The following is a 24,567-nucleotide window of genomic DNA, read 5'->3' as shown; positions in this document are numbered from 1 at the left end:
TTTGGGATATAAGAGTGTCCAGGGCCACTAATATGAATTCTAATTTCCTAAACCTTTATATATATATATTCTTAATATATAAGAATAGTAAATGTTGCCAAGTCAAGAGAAAGTTAAAGGTTAAACCTGCCAAATCTCTGCAATATAGTAAGGCAGTTCTCTAAATGTTAATGTTTATTAATGACTACTTTGAACCTGAATTCTATGAGGAATATCTGGGTATTGCAAAATTACTTTTACAAGTGCATTTATTTTTTGTTTGTAACATCCATCTTAGGCTATATGCATTGGCTATATGGTTGCATCTGTTTGAGGATTAGAGCTATTTTACATCTTTCCATGTATGCCTTTATTGTTGTAGAGATCACACCTGTTCCGGGAGAGCTAACATTGGTCTAAGCATTTCATTTCTCCTTGAGTTTGAAATTTGGAGGGAGAGAGGGGCAAGAATGTGTGGCTTATATAACTATAAAGTTTTGTCTAGCTCTTTGGGTATTATATAATGAGAGGTAATTTAAGCTTAATTTACAAGTGTTATAATGCTCCTTGAGTTGTGGCTGTCAAAAATTGCACATGCACAAGTATGAAGTTTAAGTAGGTAGCCACCTAAAAAGATTTGAACCTTATGATAACTAATCAAAGCAATATTTTCCAAACTCACTGTTTCAAGTTCTCTTTTGTGGTCTTGCTCATGTTTGCTTATTATCTGCAGATGATTTTTATTTTCATTATTTATTTATTTATTTATTTATTTTAGAACTTTTAAAATGTTTATTTATTTTTGAAAGAGAGAGAGAGAGACAGACAGATAGAGTGTGAATGGGGGAGGGGCAGAGAGAGGGAGACACAGAATCCGAAGTAGGCTCCAGGCTCTGAGCTGTCAGCACAGAGCCCCACTCTGGGCTCGAACCCATGAACTGTGAGATCATGCATGACCTGAGTCAAAGTCGGATGCTTAACTGACTGAACCACCGTGCAGATGATTTTTAAGAAATTTTCATTGAATTGACTCAGTAAGCCTAAAAACCTAATTTATCTTTCACTTCAGCAATAATATCAATGAAATTGCAACTTTGTGGGGCCAATTATTTACATTTCTAATGAATGTTAAAATAACCACATAGTTTTGAACTAAAAAAAATCTGAATCATCTAAATCACCCTAATGATCCTTATTTGTGTGTCACATCCTGAGATTTGCTGGATTAGTGACCACTTTGGGGCCTTCACAGAGCCCATTTTTTTTTTTTTTTTTTTTAATGTTTTATTTATTTCTAGGAGAGAGAGAGAGACAGCGTGAGCAGGGGAGGGAGGGTCAGAGAGAGAGGGAGTCACAGAGTGAAACAGGCTCCAGGCTCTGAGCTGGCAGTCAGCACAGAGCCCAACGCAGGGCTCGAACCCACGAACCGCGAGATCATGACCCAAGCGAAAGTCGGACGCTTAACCGACTAAGCCACCCAGGCGCCCCATACAGAGCACATTCTTAATAGGAAAAGAATGGAACTTTGCACCATACTTCCTCATATTTTGGACAACCTTGGCTTTAAGATATAAAGTAAAAGATGTCAGTGAATCCACACGCCTCTCTCTGTGTTACTTTCTAGTAACTGCCACCCAGAACTTTTTCACAGTGAACACTATCCAAAATACAAAACATAGTATGTCCATACAACAGAAGCAAATAATAGAGCAATATCAACTTAGTCTCCTTCTCCGGAGGAAGGCAGATGTGCTGCTTTCCAGCTCAGGGCATAGTTGCTCGCTGTAGCTGCACAGAGCGCTGGGAAAGTGGTAACATTTCCAAGCCTCTGCTTCTGTGGCTGCTCATTTGTGTTGCACCTTTGCCATGCTGACATCCAAATTGCAGCCCTGTTGTGGTGCTTCTGACAGCTGTGCAGGGAGAACGACCGGAGAGAACAGGGGGTAACTCAGGCCACTTGTGCAAAATGCTTAGGAGTGACTCCTGTTCCATCAAAGGGCCAGGGAAGAAAGAATCCAAGGCCAACTCATGGAGACATAAGGGAAAGCAGTCAATAGCTTTGCTTCTGGATGCAGAGGGAATTTATTGCTTATCAAATAATGATGACCACTGTGTTTCTATTTGTGAACCAGATAGGAACGGGGAGTGGTGGGGGCTGTTGGGTGGTGAAGCTCCACGAGGTAATTGCCGGTTCTCTGTCCTCTCTCAGGTCCTTGAGCAAAATGGGAAATGGTTCGGTGAAACCCAAACATTCTAAGCATCCAGATGGCCACTCCGGAAACCTCACCACCCATGCGCTGCGGAGCAAGGTGACAGAGCTGGAGAGGGAGCTGAGGAGGAAGGATGCTGAGATCCAGGAGCGGGAATACCATTTGAAGGAGCTGCGGGAACAGCTGTCAAAGCAGACCGTGGCCATTGCTGAGCTCACGGAGGAGCTCCAGAGCAAGTGCATCCAGCTGAACAAGCTTCAGGATGTGGTGCACATGCAGGGAGGAAGCCCGCTTCAGGCCTCTCCAGATAAAGTGCCTCTTGAGGTCCACCGGAAGGCCTCGGGATTGGTCTCCCTCCATAGCAGGAGGGGAGCAAAAGCGGGGGTGTCTGCTGAGCCTACCACCCGAACCTATGACCTCAATAAACCCCCTGAATTTTCTTTCGAGAAAGCAAGAGTCAGAAAAGACTCCAGGTAAGAAGTTCCCACACCTTTTTGACTCCAATAGCTTTAAGATTATGAAAGACGTGGGTGATATTTTTTAGGCCACCTCAGTGGAAAAGAGATAATAACCCTTCCAGATTTGGGGATAGAGAGACTTCTAAACTTGGTTTGTTTTGGAAAAGCAAAACTTTTCTTTAAATCAGGAATTGCGCGTTAGCCAGACTTTGGTGTGTGATGTGTATAACTGAGGAGCTGGGTTTGCGAAAGTCATTTCCATGATCTCGAAAACCGTAGGGGAGGGAAGAGGTAGTCTTAGGATGTCTGCCCTCCTCTCTCTCTATAAGAGGGGATTTAAAGGGGTACACAGATCACAGTGAATTATGAATACGTATAGCAGAAACTGCTCGCTAGCACTTAGTTGACAAGCATCATGAAAAAGGAATAAGTTGGATCCTCCATGGAGGAGGAGTCCATTCATTCATCCCACAGGTTAAGCTGTGTACTACCACCTGCCAGACGCTGTGTTAGATGCTAAGTGTGTATTAGTGAGTTACAGGCACAGAGGCCTTCTCGTGGGGAGATTGACAGTATACACAAAAGCAGGGAGATGTGTATAATTGGGATACACGATATGATGGAGACCAACAGTACAGTAGGGGTGTCTGCGATTAGAGGGAGAGAAAGATGGGAGGCAACAGAATTGGTCTTCTCATGAAGGCCTGGCTGAGAAGGTGACTTTTATCTGGGCCCCGAAGGAGGGAAAGAAGCATAGATGAGGTGGAAAGGGCATTTCAGGCAGAGGGAACAATGAAAAGTTAGAATTAAGTTTGAAAATAAAGACTTTTTACAAGATTCATTAAAAGTTTATGACAGCATTCTTGAACGTATGTGTTCATACATGTCTTTGTGTGTGAGTGTGTGTGAATGTACATTTCTTTTCTAACTGAAGGTTGAATTTCCTAAACAGGAAAGATGGACTGGAAACATCCCAAGTTAAGGTCTCATTTCTGCATTATTTTTAAATGAACGAATATTTGTTCATTAAAATTAGACCTGGTGCCTTGATAATGTCTTGGCTGAGCCTGGGTTTCTCTTAGAAAATGCAAGATTTGTGAATTTAAAACAAATTTTAACTTATTCATAAACATGAGTCATATAAATCAACGTAAAACATCTGACTTAAACAAATATATGATTAATTTCGACAACAGAATTACAAAGGGAGGTTTAATACATCAATTTGTTGACAGTCACATAGTGAGTGATCAATAAATATTTGCTAAGGAAACAAGTCATGCTGGATTATTAATCATAATACTCTGTGGCTGAAAGAAATCTGATGAATGTTAGAGTTCAGAAGAGTTTGTTATAAGCCAAGAGTTTTATTATTAGTTGGTTTAGAAAGGTCTTAACTAATGCCTTTGCAAAAATAACATTTTTGTTATTAACAAAATTAACAAATATTAACATATTTGTGGATTCAGAAATTATAAATGTTACAGACTTGTGCTTCAAAAATTGGATATCGTCTAGTGTTCTTTTTTGATATAACAGAGATATATGCATATATAGATAATATTATTATGTATTATATTGTATTATATTGCTATATATATTTAAGCACAATATATTATTTATCCACAAAAATCATTCAAATAGAAATGTTCTTGTATATCTGAAAGAAGCATGAAAGAATTTGATAGTAAATCATCTGCTTTGACCCTCTCCCTGCATATTCCACCAGATTTCTCTTGAGCAAAAATTTTGTTCATTTGTTTTGTCCCAAAGAGTTGCCCATCTTGAGATAGAAACCATTCTCCTAGTTGTTTATCTCAACAATCCAAGATAAGTGTATTTCTTTGTATTTCTTTTTTAGTTCTATTATAACCAGGAAAAGAAAGTCAGTAGTTAGGTACAATTTCTGGGCCAAACCACCTATCTATAGTGAGAGGGAGACAGGAGGGAAGACATTAGAGCTCTTGAATAAGCATTAGTAATGATTCCCCTCATCATAAAAGGAAGCCAGATGGATTAAGGTCTACATTGAGGTCATGATGAAGAAAGAGGCTAATGGTTTTTTAATGATTAAGTCCTGAAGAGACCAAACTAGATCATTTCTGCCCTAATATTCCACATATACTTTCATAGAGCCTTGTGCTTCTAAATTGAAAAATTAATTAGAATTTAGGAATCACTTTTTTTCATTGACTGGTTTGTGCCTCAGGTTCTATAAGTAGTGCCATGCTCACCACAAGTGTAGCTGCCATCTATCACCACACAATGCTATTACAATGCCATTGACTATATTCTCTATGCTACACCTTTCATTCCTGTGACTTACGCGTTCTATAACTGGAAGCCTATACCTCCCACTCTCCTTCACCTGTCCCCCAGCTCCCTCGTTTCTGGCAACTACCAGTTTGTTCTTTATATTTAGGGCCTGTTTCAGTTTGTTTGTTCTGCTTTGTATTTTAGATTCTACATATAACTGAAATTATATAGTATTTGTCTTTCTGTTGACTTATTTCACTTATCACCATCCCCTCTAGTTTCCACCTATGTTGTCACAAATGACAAAATCTCATTCTTTTTTATGAGATTAATATTCCACTGTGCACACGCACACGTGCGCATGCACACACACACACACACACACACACACCCCTTCTTTATTTATTCATCTATTGATGGACACTCAGGTTGCTTTCAATATTGGCTATTATGAATAATGCTGCAGTAAACATAATGGTGTGTATATATTTTCAAATTAGTATTTTCATTTTCTTTGGTCAATACCCAGTAGTGTGACACTTGATTGTATGCTGTTTCTAATTGTCTGTGGAAACTCCATACTGTTTTCCATAGTGGTTGTACCAGTTTACATTCCCACGAACAGTGCCTGGGGGTTGCCTTTTCTCTACATCCTCACCAACACTTGTTATTTCTTGTCTTTTTGATACCAGCCATTTTAGCAGGTATGAGGTGATATCTCATTGTGGTTTTGATTTACATTTCTCTGGTGATTAGTGATGTTGAGCATCTCTGCTTGTGTTTGATGGCCATTCGCATATCTTCTTTGGAAGTGGGTATGCATTTTTGACTGGAGCTGCTATCTTCTGAGATGGGAGTTATGACCTAGAGAAGTTTGGGAATACTATAAAGACAACATAGGACCTGTGTTCAGTTTTAGGGCAAAAGCCAGAGAAAATGAGAATGTACCTGTCAGGTTGAGGTGGACACAATGGGGGGGGGTCACTCTTAAAGGGCACTGAACCAGCAGCATATCATTGTCTTTTGTAGTGACTTGGCTTTGTACCCGCTGACCATGTTTGATTGTCTGAGGCATGCAACTATGTGGGCACGTAGATTGTTTTTATTACAGATATTCAGCCTTACCGAGGTGTCATAAATCATGATGAGTCAGAGCACTCCAGTATGTCAAATGCTCCGATCTCTGATTTAAATTTATTATGGTGAACAGCAGACAATTTAGAGCTAGAAGAGCCTTAGAGATTGTTTCACGCTACCCCTTTTCCTGGAGAAGGGGGGAAACAGGTGCTGGGGAGTTGCCAAATATGCCACGGTAAGTGACAGTGCTAAGATTAGAATCCAAGATTCTTGACCTTGAAACCAGTTTTTTAACCTTACAATCCTAGTGTTCTTAGAACTCCCCACAAAACTCAAAGGCCTCAAGTCAGGCCAGTTTGGGTACCAGTCTGATTTATTTTGATATGCCCTATGGATTGGTGGGAAGAACAGTGGTGCTTCCTGGCTTCTTCCAAGCAGAGTTGAGCAGCACTTATCCATTGCATCAGTGTTCACCAAGGGCTGGATCCTTAGAGCTCGGGCCTGTGTGGAAAGGATATAGGGAATGGGCTTGATCCACCTGATAGCACAGACTGTGATATCCGTAAGGGACATGATGGGTTCCCAAATGAGTACGGTGCTTCCCAAGGCTGAGAACTGAATATCACTGGCCAAGGAGGGTGAGGAAGAGTCCAGAGAGCATCTCTGTCCACGTCTGACCTGTCTTGAGTACCAAGACAACTATGTATTAAGAGGTCAGGCTTTTCACTGAAATTAAATTTTCTGTTTATGTAGACATTGTTTAGCAAACTTCAGCATTGGCAGAGCAAAATTACAATCTCATGCTGAATGTCTGGTGGAACACAGGCAAATTAATCAGAGACATCTGGCAAGTTGCTAGTATGACTGCCTTTCGCTACGAACGCAAAAACTATCATTTGAAACTATTGTTCTTCCCTGAAAAGGAAAGATAAAACAAAGACTTGCCGTCTGACTTCAGATGTTGACTGTAGTTTTAGGAAGGACAATTAGTTTCTTTTGTCACTCCCACCCCAGGAGCAGAATAGGTAAAAGTGGAAAATGCTCGTGAGTCATCCATTTAAATAAGATCTACATCAAGGGGTAGAGGAAGAGTATGGTTGTTATTTGTGTTTCCTTTGTGAAGCAAGGCGAGCACTTGAATGTGCATTATGGAAATGTAGCTCCTTTATTGGACAGGTGTGTTTGTATGGAATAGCTAAGATTAGTAATAATTTCTATATTTCTATATCAGTAATTGTGTGCCAGGCACCATTCTGAGTGCTTCACAAATACTGGATTATTTAATTCTCACCACAAACCTATATGATAGATAGGATTATTTTCACCCCTGTTCTATATATGAGGAAACTTGAGACATGCAAAGTTCAATTACTTGCCCAAGATTACACAGCTTTTAATATCAGAACAAGGATTCAAAACCAGAACATCTGCTGTCTCAAGTCTGTTCCAACGACTCCTCTCTACCACTTTTCCAAGATGAGAATTACATTTTAGTTGGAAGCCTTATGAAGAGGTAAATATATAATTAGAAATAGATGCTCTTCTAATGCTTTTTTTTTTTGGGGGGGGGCATGATTACAAACAGCTTCTGGCTATTGTTATTTCTCCCTGAAAATTATGCTTCCAGAAAGTGCTGCCCTCTTCTCAGTTTGCAGTAGAGGAAAATCTTCCTGTCTGTGGGAGAGAAAGAAACTTTTTTTTTTAACTTCCACGAAATAGCGACTTAGATGCTTTTTGAGAGGTTCCGGTCTGGGTTTCACACCAATAGATTATTAAAGATTTTATTAATTTTTTTAATGTTTTATTTATTTCTGAGAGAGAGAGACAGCGTGAGCAGGGGAGGGTCAGAGAGAGAGGGAGACAGAATCTGAAACAGGCTCTAGGCTCTGAGCTGTCAGCAGAGAGCCCTACGTGGGGCTCAAACCCACAAACTGTGAGATCATGACTGAGCTGAAGCTGGACACTCAACCGACTGAGCCACCCAGGTGCCCCTTAAGATTTTAAAGGACATATATACAGACTTTTAATAATCAGTTGGATAGTTAAAAAAATTGTGTGTATGCTTCTAAATACTATTGCCTTAACTCAAGTCTTCTGAAAAGCAGAAAATGAAACTCCCTATGTAAGGAAAGAAAGAAGAGAAAAGTCCAATTGTGTGGTGATCTGATAGCAAGAAGCTGTGGGTGAAGGCAGTGGGGTGACGTGTCTGATGAAAGTTGTCAGAATGTTTGAGAACAGAGGTTCTGTTCTACAACAATGGTGTGCATTTAGACACCCCAGTCAAGGATGAGGTAAGAAAACCATTGCTAGTGAACTGGATGTCTGTTGTGTTCTTGATGTTATCTCACGGAAGCCGGACACTTGCCTAATCAGGGGAGTGTTGCTTTCCCGTTGCACCAAAGAAGATGAAATGAAAGTTCAGAGTCATTCAACCATTTGCTCAAGGTCCCGGTGTTGGTAGTTCCTTGAACCAGGTTTTAAGTCTGTGCCTGCCTGTTGCCCAGTGTGTGTTCTCTACCATGGTGTGCGTGGCTTGTACAGAAAGTGCAGCCTGCAGTGTGAATGGCTCCCCTTGAGGGTGTGTGTGAAGGGAAAGTGGGGGATGGTGGTGCTGAAAAAAAAAAAAAAAAAAAAAGGAGAGGTAAGGAGCACAGGCAAGTTGAGGAACTTGCCTAGAATTAGGTGAAGCTAAGTAGGTTTGGGCAGACTTTCTGAGTCCTGGCCCCAATCCCTCTCACTTCCTACTTCTGACTTTCCTTCTTTCTGTCTAGGAGCCAAAGGCCCTGGGCTCCTTCTCACTGTGCACCCACACTTGGACTCTCTTGCAGCTTCTGAGATGATCTGCTTGGTTCATAGCCCGCCTTGGGTACTTCTCGTTTGATCCTCAAATCTGCCAGTCTGCCGGTTGCCAGGTGTTAGGAAAAATGTTTCATTAAGCCTCAGAACACACAGGACACTCGAGGTCTCATTGTTGCGAACAGTCAAGAGTCCAAGCGCTCGTGTAAGTGCCAACTGACTCCAAGCCACCCCTCATCTCATGGTCTGTTGCCTGATAGTCCTAGTAGATAGATATACCACCCAAAGACCAGTAGCCTTGGCTAGCAGCTGGGTACTGTCCAAGACTTCCCTTAGTCCTTCGGGTTAACACATTCAATTCAACAAAATTTATTGAATATTGAATTTCTTAATCAGCGAAGCTCATTCTTTAATTTTCTTCTTCCTCTTTTGCTTCCTTTTTCTGTATGTCTTTCTGTCTCCTCTCCCCCATTTCTTTCACATATACTTTTATAAATTCTTTTTAATGCTCATTCATCTTTGAGAGAGAGAGCATGAGCAGGGGATGATGGGCAGAGAGAAAGGGAGACACAGAATCCAAAGCGGGCTCCAGGCTCTGAGCTGTCAGCACAGAGCCTGATGCGGGGCTCGAACCCACAAACCACGAGATCATGACCTGAGCTGAAGTCAGATGCTTAACCGACTGGGCCACCCAGGTGCCCCTCATGTATCCTTTTTTTTTGTTCCCTCCTAATTGTCCTCCATTCTCAGTGTGAGAGTAGTCTGTGGCCACCACTACCAATTTCAAGTAGCTGTCACAGGCCAGACACACTGCCCTGTGACCGAGGTTAGAGTTAACCTCATCTATTTTCACAGGAAACCTGCCACCTAAGTATCATCGTCTGAGGCTTAGCAGGCATACGTAACTAGCCCATGGTCACCATTAGTAGTGTAAAGCTGTGTAGCCTCATCTCGATGTCAGGACATCTGCTACTCAATCAGAGCCACTCTGAAACCTATACTTATTTTATTTTGCTTGCTATCATATTAGTTTATACAATATTTATAGTAGTTTGTGGGTCTGCTTGGCTCCACATAAGCTCCTCAAGATGAATTTAGCAGTGCTCGTCTTGAACCACTGTCCTGAAAACCTGAGCAGGAGCCTCCAGTGCCCCTCATTTACATCTTCTAAGTGTCTTCTGAAATGGGCTGCTCTTTTCTGACCCAGTTTCTTCTTACAGACATTGCATGCCTTTCTGGACACTACCCATTTCTTTGCTAGATTCACAGGAAGATTATAGTAGAAATAGTATAGTCAAGAAAACAGTGATTTTTTTTTTTCCCCTCAGTGCTTGTTGAATCAGAGGGAAGCATTGCCATTGACCTTTGCCTCCTAATGAGTCAGCTTCGAGGGGAGCCTCCCTTTTCTTTCGGGAAGCATGAGCAGCTCTGCTCTCGTCACCTGACTTTTCTAGGGTTTAAACTGCAATAGAATTATCAAGAAAGGGAAAATATGTGAAGCCAAGGATAAAGCATTTCAGTTTTTAGACTCTTTTTGGAAGTCCCTTCTCTATGAAAGATACATTTCTTGTATTTATCCTTTGGTTAAAACTGTTTCCTTTTCTTAAAATCTCATTTTAAAATGATTTGTCTCCTCCTCTCCTTGTTGACTCTCCTTTGAATTATTTGTTAGTTGTAGATATCTTAGTGAAGTCTTGTTTGACAGGTTTGTTTGTTTGTTTTTATTTTGTTTTCCTTTGGGACCTATAGCCAGGAATGGACAGAGGATATCTTGCATATAATTCATAGTAGAATGTGAGTGATCAGGAACTCTCAGTTCCACTCAGTCCTTCCAGGAGTATATGTTTGTCATGTCAAATTGATTTTAATTGGTACATTTCAAGCAGCAGTTTTGATCATCTTTTTGGGGTTTATAGATCAGGCTCTGGGAAATCGGAAGTAAAGAAAGATCTGTAGCTTCTAGTCCCTTCTTTCCAGATAGGGTGAGGAAAAGGGAGGTAAAAAGTGAATAGGTAATAGAAACTCAGAGAAACCAAGGCGTATTAGTTTTCTACTTACAAACCTAGTAGCTTAAACAACACATATTTGTGTCTCAGAGTTTCGTAGGTCAGGAGGTTAGGCACAGCAATTAGGTCATCTACTCAGGGTTTCATAAGACTGTAGTCAAAGAGGGAGCTGTCTGTCTCAAAAGCTCCTTTTGAGAGCTTTCTAGCAGAAGTCCTCCTCCAAGTTCCCATGACTGTGGCAGAATTCAGTTCCGTGTGGTTGTAGGAGTGAGGTCCCCATTGTCTTGCTGGCTGTCAGCAGAGGCTGCTCTCAGCTCCTAGTGCCTACCCAGAGGTCCCAGCCATATTCTTTTCCCCAGGCCTGTTCACAGCATGGCAGGTCATTTCTGCAGGGACAGTTGGAGAATCTCTTTACAGATGACCAAGATGAAATCATATGTTACACACATGGGCCGACGCTTCCCATCACCGTTGCCATATTCTGTTGGCCAGGAGCAAATCACAGGTTCTGTCACACTCAAGGGCTGGGGATTATACAAGGCTTGACACCAGGGGGTGAAGATCATGGGGCCATCTTAGAATTCTGCACACTACACTAGGCCCTTGCGTTTTCTTGGTGTGAGATTCCCTGGGTAAGAATGTTGGCCATGCTGGGTATGTAAAGCCAGGTATAAAAAAATCCAGAGTCTTGTACACGTGTGTTCCTAGCAGCGTGTTGTGAGCTGTTTATAGTAGCCGAAATGTGGAGACAACCCAAATGTTCACTGATGGATGAATGGATAAAAAAATTCCTTCCTTTTTCATGGTACAACATGAATGAACCTTGAAGACATTATGCCAAGTGAGTAAGTCAGACCCAAAATGACAAATACTGTATTAATCCACTTATATGGCATACCTAGAGTGGTCAAATTTGTAGAGACAGAAAGCAGTGTTGGAGGCTTCCAGGAGCTGGGAAGAACAGAGAATTGGAGTTATTGTTGAATGGGTACAGAGTTTCAGTTTGGGAAGACAAAAAAGTTCTGGAGATGAATGGTGATGATAATTGCAGAACAGTGGGAATATACTTAATGCCACTGTGTTATACCCTTAAAAATGGTTAAAATGGTACAGTTTGTATAACATATATTTTGCTGCAATTAAAAATGAAGTCCAGAATCTTGGGGCTGACTTGACAGTATTGCCCCAGTGGGCTGGCTTGGCCATGTTTCAGGTTCAATATGGTTTCCAGGGAGAAGGGAAAGGGGAGTAATGATTTCCTCATTTTTGTATTTATTTGTAATATTGCAGCGGAGAATAAGATATGGAAAAGTCCGGGGACAAACATTAATTGATTATTGTTAATCAGTCAATCAATCAATCATTGTTAATTACTTGATAGTAATTGTTTGATTGCTCAATGAGCCTTCAGTGGAGGCTTGTTCCCAGTGCAGTGGGAATAGAGGGAAAGGACAATTTCAAGCTCCCTTGCGTTTTCTTATTTACAGCTGTTATTCTTACCCTTAAGTGCACATTGTGATCGCCTGGGGAATGTTAAAAAAATACTGATGCTTGAGGTTCAGCCACCAGGGAGTCCTATTAAATTGGTTTGAGGTGAGCACCCTGGGCATCAGGATTTATAAAATCTCCCCTGATGATTGTTGTGTGCAGTGACGATTGGGAGCCAGTATTTGTTATAAGAATAGGCTTCCCTGCAGCTGACTCCTGAAATGTTCAGTTTGACAATGTAAGAGCAATATTCATTACAGACTTTTAAGGGAACTATTTATCGCTTCTACCTAATTACCATGCAGCACAATGATGATTATGCATATCATTGAATGTGTCAGATTAACTTCCTTCTAAATTTTGGTTGTTTTCAACATTTCATTATTAAACTCTGTTCTTTGATGCTCCTGGGAATAGGATCATCTGCACACATTTAAGAAAGGAGAGAGAAATCTTTGTTGTGAGCATGAAGTAACAGTAAACATGATTAAATTACAACCGTATTTAATTACATGGGCAATAGGGTAAGAAAGTTGACTAGAGAGTCATGCTCATTTTCTGATTATACATGGAATGACCTCATCTTTCTCATGCTAGTTTCTCAAATTATAAACTTGTGCACTCATTTTTTTCTTGTTGGTTTATCACTCAAAAGATGTTTGGAAGAAGGAAATAAAGAAATGCTTGTATGCTTATTGTCTGTGTCTTGTTTACCAAGCAACTGACATTTCTTGTCTCCATCCTTATCTCTGTACCCAAAGTTTTTGAACTAGGAGAAAGAAAATTTTTAAATGTTTATTTATTTTTGAGAGAGAGAGAGAGCGAGCCAGAGAGAGAGAGAGCAAGAGAGCATGAACAAGCAGGGGAGGGGCAGAGAGAGAGAGGGAGACAGAGAATCTGAAGCAGGCTCTGCACTGGCAGCTCAGAGCCTGATGTGGGGCTTGAACTCAGAAACCTTGAGACCATGACCTGAGCCAAAGTCAGATGCTTAGTTGACTGAGCCACCCACCCAAGGAGAAAGAACTTGAATGTGCTTTAGCTTTCTTAATCTTGTTGGGTTTGTGCTGTGTGCCAGGTGCCCTTGTAGGCTTTAGGTAAGAAGAGGATGAAGAAAGCATTGTCACACCATTGGAGGTCGCAGTCTCTTTGGGGAAGCTAAAATGGACTGCAGTCTCGTGTGGTTCGTATTCTAAGAGGTGGGTATACAGAGGAACGAGGGAGTATGCTGTGCCTGGTGGGATCAGGGAAAGCTCTATGGAAAAGAGGATCCTGAGATGGATTTTGAGACAGGAATGGCTGGCAGGGAGACAAGGTGGTGTGGCACATTTGGGGACCTGTGAGTAGTTCAGTGGGCCGAGGGTGCTCTGAGCATGGGGAGGCTGAACAGGAGGACTGCCAGGAGTTTGACCGACACTGTGTAGGGCCTCCCTTAATAAATAAATAAAGGTAGTCTTAAGTATAGTTTTTAGGGCTGTTTGACTTTTCAAGGATTTTATGTTGCTGGTAACTTGCTGACTTATAAGAATAATAGCTATCCCTTAGGTAATATATTTTACGTGCAGGGCGCTGTTCTTAGAGGTTTACATTGTGAACTCATTAAATTGTCATGGAAATCCTATGCCCTGTGGACTGTGTTTATTGACATTTTACAGCTGAGAAAACTGGAGATTAAGTGACTTGCCCAGGCTTCCACAGTTCATAAGGGACAGAATTAGGAATCAAACCCTGGCATTACAGCTTCAGATCTTGTGCCCTTGATGAGTATACTTTACAATATGCTCTCTATTTGTATATATAATTACGCTATGAATCACCGCATGGGTTGGATAGCCTCAGCTTCTGTGCTCACAAGAAGATCTTGAGAGATAACAGAAGGCAGAGGCCACTGGCCCCTGCTTTGCCCTGAGCCTTATGCAAAGAAAGCTGCAGGGTTATATGCTATGACCCAGCAAAAGCAAACAGTGGGAACAGATGCCTCTAATAGTCAGGACCAGAGAAACAAGATGGAGCACCCTGAGTAACAAGAACTGTTAGTGGACTTTGACAGATTAAACTTCCCGAAGCAACTTAGAGAACAGAAATTTATTGCTTCCAAGAATGTCGATTATGAAAGTAGAAGATGTAAAAGGATTACGGGAGGATCACTGATGCTGCCGCCAATGGGCATGAACTGGAGACCCAGCCCTGCTGGGGGAACTTTGAACTGAGCTGAGCGCCTGGTCAGTGCCTCTTTGTTTCTCCCTGGTTTCTTTTCCCATTCTGCTCTTGCTTCCCCAAAACATGCTATGAGTACTGCCATTGCCAGCTTCTACTACTGCCATTTTTAACGTGTTTATTGGCAGCCTATCTTAGTGTGCATAATATTCCTAAGAAGTAGATCTGACTACTATACTCTATTCACAGAAAACAAGTCTAAAATTTGGAAGGGTTCAGTGACTTGTCCAAGGTTACACAGCTAGGATGTGGCAGAGCTGAGATTGGAACCTAGGATTCTCTGACTCCAAAGCCATATACTTTTTTAATATTTTATTTTTTAAGGGGTCTATGGGTGGCTCAGTCAGTTAGGTGTCTGACTCTTGGTTTCAGCTCAGGCCATGATCTCATGGTTTCATGGCTTTGAGCCCTGCATTGGGCTCTGTGCTGACAGTGTGGAGCCTGCTTGGGATTCTTTTTCTCCCTCTCTCTCTCTGCCCCTCCCCGCTCATGCTGTCTCTGTCTCTCTCAAAAATAAACCCTAGAAATTCTTTTGTTTTTTAAAATTAACTTTTCAGTAAAGTACACAAAGCATGAAGTGAACAAGCTCATGTAACCAACAGATGAGGTAATAGAACATTCCCAGCACCATGGCCCCTCTTTCTCCCTTCTAATCTATACCCATTATCTACCTCAAAAGCAGCCATTGTCTGTGCAAGTATTATTATAGGTTACTTTTTGCCTATTTTTGACTTTTGTTTTAATGGATTTAAAGAGTACTCTATAGAGTCAAGCTTGTTTGGTTTATATAGCTAGATTCATTTATGTTATTGTATGTAGTAATAATTCATTATTTATTGTTGCTATAATACTTATTCAGTGGTTATACCACAATTTATCAATTCTGCTATTATTGGGCATTTGGATGATTTTGGTATTTAGCAATTTCGAGTATGGCTGCCATAAACATTTTTGCATATCTCTGTGTATATATTCATCTATATATATATATACACACATTATGTCATATATATATATGATTTATGATGGGTATATATCTAAGAGTGGAATTTCTGGGTAGTACATGTTATCTAAGTTCACATTTAGTATAGATTGCCAAACAATTTTCCAAAGTGGTTGAACAAATATATACTCCCACTAGTAACGTATGAGTATTAAGTTGTTCGGTATCCTCAGTGGCATTTGGCATTGTCAGTCTTTTTCATTTTAGCCATTTTGGTGGGTATGTTGTGATATCTTGTTATGATTTTGGTTATTTTTTCCTTGATAATTAACAAGGGAGGGGAGCCTGGGTGGCACAGTCAGTTGAGCATCCAACTTCGGTTCAGGTCATGATCTCATGGTTCATGAATTCGAGCCCCACATCAGCCTGACAGTGTTAAGTCCGCTTGGGATTCTCTCTCTTCTCTGTCTCGGACCCTCCCCAACTTGTGCTTTCTCTCTTTCCCAAAATAAATAAACTTAAAAAACAAAGACAAAAAAGGATGAGCCCTTTTAGAAGTATGTATTTTCCATTGATGTCTGTTATTTCCCCATAGCTCTGTGGTATAACTGTTGTCTTAAATTAAGTATCTGTGTATGTGTAGGTAGTTTGTACACTTTCTTCTCTGTTGCAAAGGTCTTTTTTGTTCTTTCTTGTGCCAAGACTATATTCTCTTAATAATTTTGATTTATGGTAAATTGGTACCATACTTGGTACCCATTACTTTAAATCTTCCAACTTTGTTGTTGTCCTTCAGTGTTGTGATGGCTATTCTTGGGCCTTTTTATGGCTAAGAGTTTTAGAATCAGCTTGTAATTTTCATAAAATTTTTTCAGAATTTCAGTTGGGATTTAATTGAACTTGATCAATTTGAGTAGAATATCATTAAAAAAATTGAGTCTTCTCATACACAACTATGATATATGCTTCCATTTGTTTCTTTTCATTTCTCTTAATATTTTGTACTTCTCTCTGTGGAGGTCTCACACAGTTTTGTTAGATGAAACCCTGTAGAGTTGACTTTTTAAATTTTGTTAAAATGACGTAATTTCTAAATTTTCATTTTTAATTATTTGACCCTGGAATATAGAAACGTAACTGCATTTGTTTGGAGACCTTGTATCCAGTGAGATTATTGAAATCACTTCTTAATTTTGATACTTGTACATCCTTTTGAATCTCTCACTTAGACAACGTGTCTTTGGAAGGAATGGCAGTTTTATTTCTTTTCCCATGTTTACATCTCTTATATTTTTTCCTTTTTTTTCATTTTGTATTTATTTTTTCCCCTCACCTTATTAAATTTGCTCAGACTTCTGGTTCAGGGTCAAATTGAAACACCCTATTTCTGATATCTAGAGGAAAACTTTCAGTATTTTACCATGTGATATAATGATTTCTGTTTTTGTTTTATTTTGCAGATAATGTTTTATCAGATTAAGGAAATTCCATTCCAATCTATTCCTAATTTGCAAAGAGCTTTTTAAAAATTTAGAAATTGGGTGGCCTGGCTGGGTCAGTCAGAGGAGTGTGTGATGCTTGATTGTGGGGTCATGAATTTGAACTCCACATGGGGTGTAGAGATTACTTAAATAAATAAAACTTAAAAAAATAAAATAAAATTTAGAAATCATATAGAGGTGTTTAATATTATCAAATACTTTTTCTGCATCCAATAATAATTTGCAATTTTTTTATCCTTTATTCTTTTTGTGTGGTTAATTACATTAATTACTTTCTGTGTGATTTGGAATACTTAACTTTACATCTTGTTTGTTTTTTTTCTTACTTTGCACTTATTGCCATTAGGGATAGTAGCCTTTAATTTTTCTTTCTTGTGATGTGGATTTTGTTCTCAGGCTATTGTCATAAGTAAGTTAGGAAAAATTAATCTTTTTTATTTTCTGGGAAAGATGATATAAGATTAATGTTATTTTTCCTTAAGTGTCTGGAAAACTTAGCAGTAGTGTCACCTGGGTCTAGAATTCCTTTTGTGAGATAGTCTTTATATATATTTTTTTAATTGCTAATTTTTACTTCTTCTTGAGTCAGGTATGGTTTATTGTATTTTTCTAGGAAGTTTTTCATTTCATCTAAATTTTCAAGAGTTGGTTATACTATCCATTCATTTTTTCATATCTNAATTATCAACACATATACATTATATGTGTTTGTTCTCTTCATTGTACTTTTTTTCTGTTTTACTATTTTCTGCTTCCATTTTGTTGTTTATTTCCTTCTCCCTTTATTGAGCTCACGTTGTGCTTTGTCCAGCGCTTTGAGATGGACACCTAAGTTATTCAATTTTATCTTTCATCTTTTCTAATGTATCTCATTCATACTGTAAGTTTCTCTGTTAGCATGATTTATGTGCATCTCACAATTTTTGGCATGTCACATATTCATCATTTATTTCAAATATTATCTGATTTTCCTTTTGATTTAGTCGCTGATCAATGGGCTGTTTAGAAATATATTGCTCAAAAAATGTCTTGCTCAATTCTCAAATTTGAGAATTTTTTTGATTATGCTTTGTTATTGATTTCTAGCTTAATTCTACTGTATTCAAAGAACATATTTTGTATTGTTGAGACTTGCTTTATGGCCCACCATATGGTCAATATTGATGAAGGTTTAAAATAATGTGTGTTCTGAATTTGTTGAATGCAGTCTTTTGAAATATCAAGGAGGTCAAGAAATTAAGTGTGATAGTCAATTGTTTAGAACTATGTTCTAACTAATTTTTGTCAACTTGTTCCATTGACTACTTAGAGGAATGTGTTAAAATCTCCTAAAACAATTGTGGATTCATTTATTTCTTCTTTTAAATTTTTGTCAATTTTGTTTGTTATATTTTGAGACTATTAATTACATACACATTTATCTATCTATCTATTTATTTATTTTTAATGTTATATTTATTTCTGAGAGAGAGACAGCATGAGCAGGGGAGAGTCAGAGAGAGAGGGAGACACAGAATCTGAAACAGGCTCCAGGCTCTGAGCTAGTTGTCAGCACAGAGCCCAACACCGGGCTCAAACCCATGAACCATTAGATCATGACCTGAGCCGAAGTTGGACGCTTAACTGACTGAGCCACCCAGGAGCCCCTAGTGTTTTTTATCTTTAATGTAAATACAAGTGTTTGCATTTAACTCTAACATATTCTGTTTGTTTCTTATATGTTATGCTTCTTTGGCTTCTTTTTTAATTAAATATATTATTAATTATTTTGAGAGAGAGAGAGAACAAGTAGAGGAGAGGGGCAGAGAGAGAGAGAGAGAGAGAGAGATTGAGATAGACTCTTAAGCACCTATGCAGGGCTCAATCCCACTACTCATGATCTGAGCTAAATGAAGAGTCTGACTGAACCATCCAGGGTCCCCAAATTAAATATATTATTATTCCATTTTCTTTTCTGTTAGTTTTCTAATGAAACATTATTTGGCTGATCTTATAGAGGTTACCCTAAATTATAACATCCTTCCTTAATTTATTAAATTTCTAATGTAGATTAGTACTTGTATCACTTCCTGTACCTTAAATTATGTTTATGGCCATCCTTCCCCCCTCACAACTTGGCTGTGGTTCTCAAATATTGTGTTTATCATACATGATAAACACTTAAACACGGTATTGCTATTATGCTATTACTTTTCTATAAAGACAAGCTTTCTTAACTGACTGAGCCACTCAGGCACCGCTATAAAGACAAGCTTTCTTTAGTTATCCACATTATTACTTTTTCCATTGCTCTTTCTTCCATCTAACATCTATTACTTTCCATCTGGGATCATTTTCTGTTTGTGTGGAGCGCTCCACTATTATGAGTCCGTTGCCGATGGAATGACATTTTAAAATGTATTCATTTTGCTTTTATTTTTAAAGGCAATTTTCACTGGGTAAAGATACTAGAAATAGGCATTTTAAAGCTTTTTGGAGATATTCCAAATATCTGGCTCTCATTATTTCAGTTGAGGAGTAAGTCAGTTATATTGTTGGTTATTTGAGACAATGTATCCCTTCTCTAACTGCATTATAGATTTTTCTCTTTTTATTTGGTTTTCAGCAGTTTGACTATGATGATCCTAGGTATGATTTTTTAAAAGATATGTTTTGTTTGGAGTTCATGTGTATTTTGTCTGTGATTTGATACTTTTCACGGATTTAAGAAGATTCTTAAATATGATTCCTTTATATATATTACTTCAGTCCAATTCTTCCCTTTTCTTCAGGGACCCAGAGTACACCTATGTCCAGTTTCTCTATGATGACTCATATGTCTCTTATGTTTTGTACTGTTTTTGTTCTTATTGCATTATTTTCCATCCTATATTCTCTCTAATTGCCTATGTAGATATATTCTATCAGCTTATAATATTCAGTTTCTAATCCTTTTCAGTTGTGTCTTGTTGGATTTTAAGTCTATCGAATTCCAAGCTTCAGATAATGTATGTCCATTTGAAATAAAAAAAAAAAAAGATTTGTGTTCTCCATTGATAGTCTCCATTTTGTTGTTGAATTTTTAAAAAATATTTAATTACAATTATATTAAAACCTGTCTGACACCTACAATATCTTGGTTTGTTATGTCTGTTTCTATTGTCTTTTTTCTCTTGGTCTTCAGTCATTTGCTCTTTTCCCCTCATATGCCTGGTAACTTTTGATTTTTTTTGACAGATACTCTTTAGGGAAAAATTCTAGAGAAAATTTGAGTCTCTAGATTTTGCAAACATCCTACAGAAAACACTTTCCTTTGCTTCTGACCAGCAGTTAGGCTAGGGGCAAATCATTTTAACCAAAATAGGAATTTGTCATTTTGAAGTTGGTTTTCAGTCTTTTCCAGAGCTTGCCTCTTTTGGGCTGGTGTTTACTCATAGGTTGCAACCCTGCAGTTGTCTCATATGAAATCTTAGATGTTTACCAGGATTCTTCCTTCATGGTGTGCCTTGAACATTAACTCTGGTCTTCCCAATCCTTTGAGACTGCCAAAAATCTGCTCAGTGCTGACTACAAATCAGCAAATGCCTTGAAGAGAAAAGCAGATGTGAATGTCAAGCTCATAGTCTCTTTTTGTTTTTAATGTTTATTCATTTCAGAGAGAGAAAGAGAGAGAGAGAGAGTGGGGGAGAGGCAGAGAGAAAGGTAAACAGAATCTGAAGCAGGCTGCAGTCTCTGAGCTGTCATCACGGAGCCCCATATGGGGCTTGAACTTGTGAACCATCAACATCATGACCTGAGCTGAAGTCAGATGCCCAACTGACTGAGCCACCCAAGAGCCCCCATATTCTCTTGTGGATCATGGCTTTTCAAGCTGTTATGTTGATAGGTCTCCAGTGCTTTCAAACAGATTTGCAAATATATTAATATAATTAGCTTTTGTAGTTGTTTTGTCAAGCAGGGAGAGTTCTGGTAATAGATTGCCTATCATAGCTGTAGAAGGAACAGCAAAGTTCATACTCTTAGTCACTGCTATATGCTGCCTCTTAAACAGACAATTCAAGAGAAGACCCAGTCCTTCAAAAATTTATAACCTGGTTTGGAGAAAAAGTCATAGAGAGAACTCTTTTCTAATAATACAATATTATAATATGGTTATACAGTAAATTAAGTTTAAAGAATTTGAGTCCATGGACCATGTGTAATTAATTTTTATATCCTAAGTAAATGTTTGATAACATTTGTTGAATTTAGTAGATATGAATACAATACTCTAAGAGTTTAGAGTAGAGTTGGAAGATTGTGTGAGCTACAGCATCCTTACCTAGATCACAAGGGATAATTATAAGGTTTGGGCTAGTTGAGGAGAGAAGAAAGTAAGTTAAGTTGGAGGATGAAACAGAGGCTAAGCCTAAAGAGAAAGCTGGCAGGCTTAGAAGACAATGAAGATACCAGCCTGTCTATAGCAAAGGGTTTGTTTTATGAAGTAAGTACTAGATGGAGTCCAGCCATGTGGTGGGAAATGGTGGATACTAGATTGTGGGTGTTGATTTTCTTCTATGGGCAAAAGGGTTTTCAGACTACTTCCATGGAATGTGCTTAGAAGTTAAGCCAAAAGAAGAAGTAAATATAAAAGACCTTGAGGTTTGGGAAACATTGGTTTAGCAGATTTGTTTACTGAAAGATTTCTTTGAACTCTGAAAATATGCATTGTAAATTTCCAAAATTGTTCAAACTCAGCACACTCTTGCTTATAAAGGAAGAGCCCTTCCTGGAACATATTTTGGGAAATTAGGATATGTGGGCATTGGTGAAACACTGGCTGGAATGTTATGAGATTGTGAAAGGCCCGTGAAAGCTGGGGCTTTCCTGGTATTGTTCACAGTTCTACTGCTTGCTCTGAGAATATGTAGCAAAAGTATTTTCTCAGTATATACTAAATGAGTGATTTTTTGGCTTTAGCAGGGGAGAGAAAAATGAGATCAGGATGAAGTTTGTGTTTTAGCAAGATTAATCTGATAATTCACTATAGAATAGAATATGAGGGAAAGAGGCTAGAAACTGAAATGTTAAAAAAGAAGCTAATAAAGTCTTCCCAACTTAAAATTTTTCTTCTTGGACTGTGGCGACATCCTTGAGAATGGAAACTAAAATGGATAACAGTGCTATTTTGTCAAGAGAAATGACAAGATTTGATAAATTAGTTGCAGGAAGAAGTAAGTTCTCAAGGTACTCAAAGAGTTTGGCTCTGAGGATAGTGGAGCCACTATAGGGCAGAAGGGGTTTCCTCATTGTTTCTTACTATAGCCTAATGATCTGATGGATGGGGTTTTGAAGGAAGTCTCCAAAACCGTGAAATTTTACTTGATGTCTACTTTATGTTTCAGAACTTTATGTGTAGAAAAACAGCACATTTTGAAACAGTGAAGCTAATGAGGGGAAGAGTTTGAATGGAAGATACAGGGGAAAAACCCTGTTTTTAAAAATCATGCTGAGTTTGGGGCACCTGGGTGGCTTAGGTACGTGGCCAACTCTTGATGTCAGCTCAGGTCATGATCTTGCAGTTTGTGAGATCGAGCCCTGCATCAGGCTCCGAGGTGACAGCAAGAGGCCTGCTTGAGACTCTCTCTCTCTCCATCTCTCTGCACTTCCCCTGCTCGTGATTGCTCACACTCTCTCTCAAAAATAAAAAAAAAAAGCTACATTAAAAAAATCATGCTGAGTTTGACTGAAAGCAAGTATGTTGTGCAAAGAGTCTGACTTAGCCCACAAAGCTGCTTTTCTGCCAGCTCAATAATTCTATAACAGCTGCATATAAAGTATGTTAATTAAAACATTTGAAATTTATGGTAATTAAGATTGGGCAATTATTTTAAGCTACTTCTCTTCCAAAAGAAAACAGAGTATTCTATGATTATCAACAAGAGGGTCTTGGATTTGAGGAATGAACAGGTTATGAGATTGGAAATACATGTTCTGTCTAGTCTAGATATTCCAAGAGTCAAAGTCTAGGAAAACTCTGACTACTACCATCACCTTCTATGTCTGATCAAACCTAGTGAGTCCCAAGGGAGCCGACTTCCTTAGCTCAGAAGAGGCAGGAGATGGAATGGAAGCCATATAGACCTCAGACTCACAGACTTGGATTTAAATCCTAGAGGGAATAAGTTGCTTGCTTTTTAGTCTACTTATCCATAGAGTAAGAACAGTGATTATTTCACAGGATGGTGGTAAAGATTAAAAAAGGTATAGAATGACTAGTACTATAGGCACTATGCGTGCAAATATACATGAATAAGTGAAAATAAAATGGGTACTGTGTTGTAACCTCTTAAATACACCTACCAACCAACCAGATTTTCTTTTCATCTGAAAACAAAATCATGTATCATGTGGTTGACATTAATCTAGGGATCTTGAGAGATGCTACATTTGTGATGATGGCAGCCAGTGATAGTGAAATGATGTAATACCATACGGAAAACTATTCAAAAATATTTCCAAAGGTTGTATATGTAAAATAGGGCAGTTATACGGCTCAGGTGTTGATGGAGCTAGAAGAAGTTTTCCTTGCTGGAAAAGTTGTAAGTACATAGGTAGTAATGTCAGGAATCTGAAGTAAATCTAAACAGCAAAACTTGGTTTTCATTAATTGTAACGTAATCTCCCTTTTCCATTGCACCAGCGAGAAGAAGCTCATTACAGATGCCCTCAATAGGAATCAGTTTCTGAAGAGATTGGATCCTCAGCAGATCAAAGACATGGTGGAATGCATGTATGGTAGAAACTACCAGCAAGGGAGTTACATTATTAAGCAAGGAGAACCAGGAAACCACATCTTTGTGCTAGCAGGTGGGTTTCACAGGTTTTTCCAGTTCCAGTTCTTACATAACAAATATTTTGCCTATTGTTTTATGATTTTTTTACAAACATTTATAAAAATGCAAAACCAGTTGCTCTGTACAAAACCATAACAGAACGAGCTCATGAAATAGTAACATTGTTGATCTAATCATAACGGTGATAATATTTACTGAGTGCATTTTATATGTGAAGCAGCCTATTGAGCACTTAATAGAGAGATCTCATTTCATCTTCTCACCAACTCTGTTAGGTAAGTGCTGTTATCGCCATATGACTCATGTGGATTTTGCCACAGAAAAGTTACGTACTTTATGCAAGGCCACAAAGCTCTTAAGTGGTGGAGGTAGAATGCAAATTTAGACAATCTGACTTGAGTCCGTACTTTTAATCACAATGCACTTTATCCAGCAACTGCAAAAAGGTGTTTCTATTTAAAATACTGCTGCTTATGTTGACATTTTTAGGATGTTGTAGCAGGATAAAGAAAACAATTGTTTTTGTGGTTCTGTAAAATATTTTGGTTATATACGAATGCTTTCAGAAGATCACTTCTGTACATGTAACCAACATGTGCATCAAATGGAATGCCTTAAGATTAAAACGGGTGTGTTTAGAACCATTTGAATGGTTTTATCCATATACAATTACAGGAACATGTTTATATGCTGGGTAGATTTTAATAATCAGATAGGCAAAGGATTTCTTAAATGCATATCAAATGCATACCTATAGTGGTACTCAAAAAATGATTTTAGACATAGAGACAAGAAGTTATCTGAACAGGGTGTATGTTTATTG

General features: G+C 38.7%; 1 protein-coding gene across 1 annotated transcript in view; it reads left to right on the top strand.

Moving 5' to 3' along the window:
• The first annotated feature begins 2,201 nt into the window (after positions 1–2,201).
• Positions 2,202–24,567, top strand: part of PRKG2 (protein kinase cGMP-dependent 2) — an 89,350-nt gene continuing 66,984 nt past the window's right edge. Inside the window, exons 1-2 of the mRNA XM_077774747.1 lie at positions 2,202–2,662; positions 23,591–23,757. Coding sequence (XP_077630873.1) covers positions 2,202–2,662; positions 23,591–23,757 — 628 coding nt within the window. The remainder of the gene's footprint in view (positions 2,663–23,590; positions 23,758–24,567) is intronic.

This window comes from Crocuta crocuta, unplaced genomic scaffold, assembly GCF_008692635.1.
Source record: "Crocuta crocuta isolate KB4526 unplaced genomic scaffold, BGI_CrCroc_1.0 scaffold237, whole genome shotgun sequence".
In the NCBI taxonomy this organism is placed as follows: Eukaryota; Metazoa; Chordata; class Mammalia; order Carnivora; family Hyaenidae; genus Crocuta; species Crocuta crocuta.
This window is presented reverse-complemented; position numbering and strand designations above follow the sequence as displayed.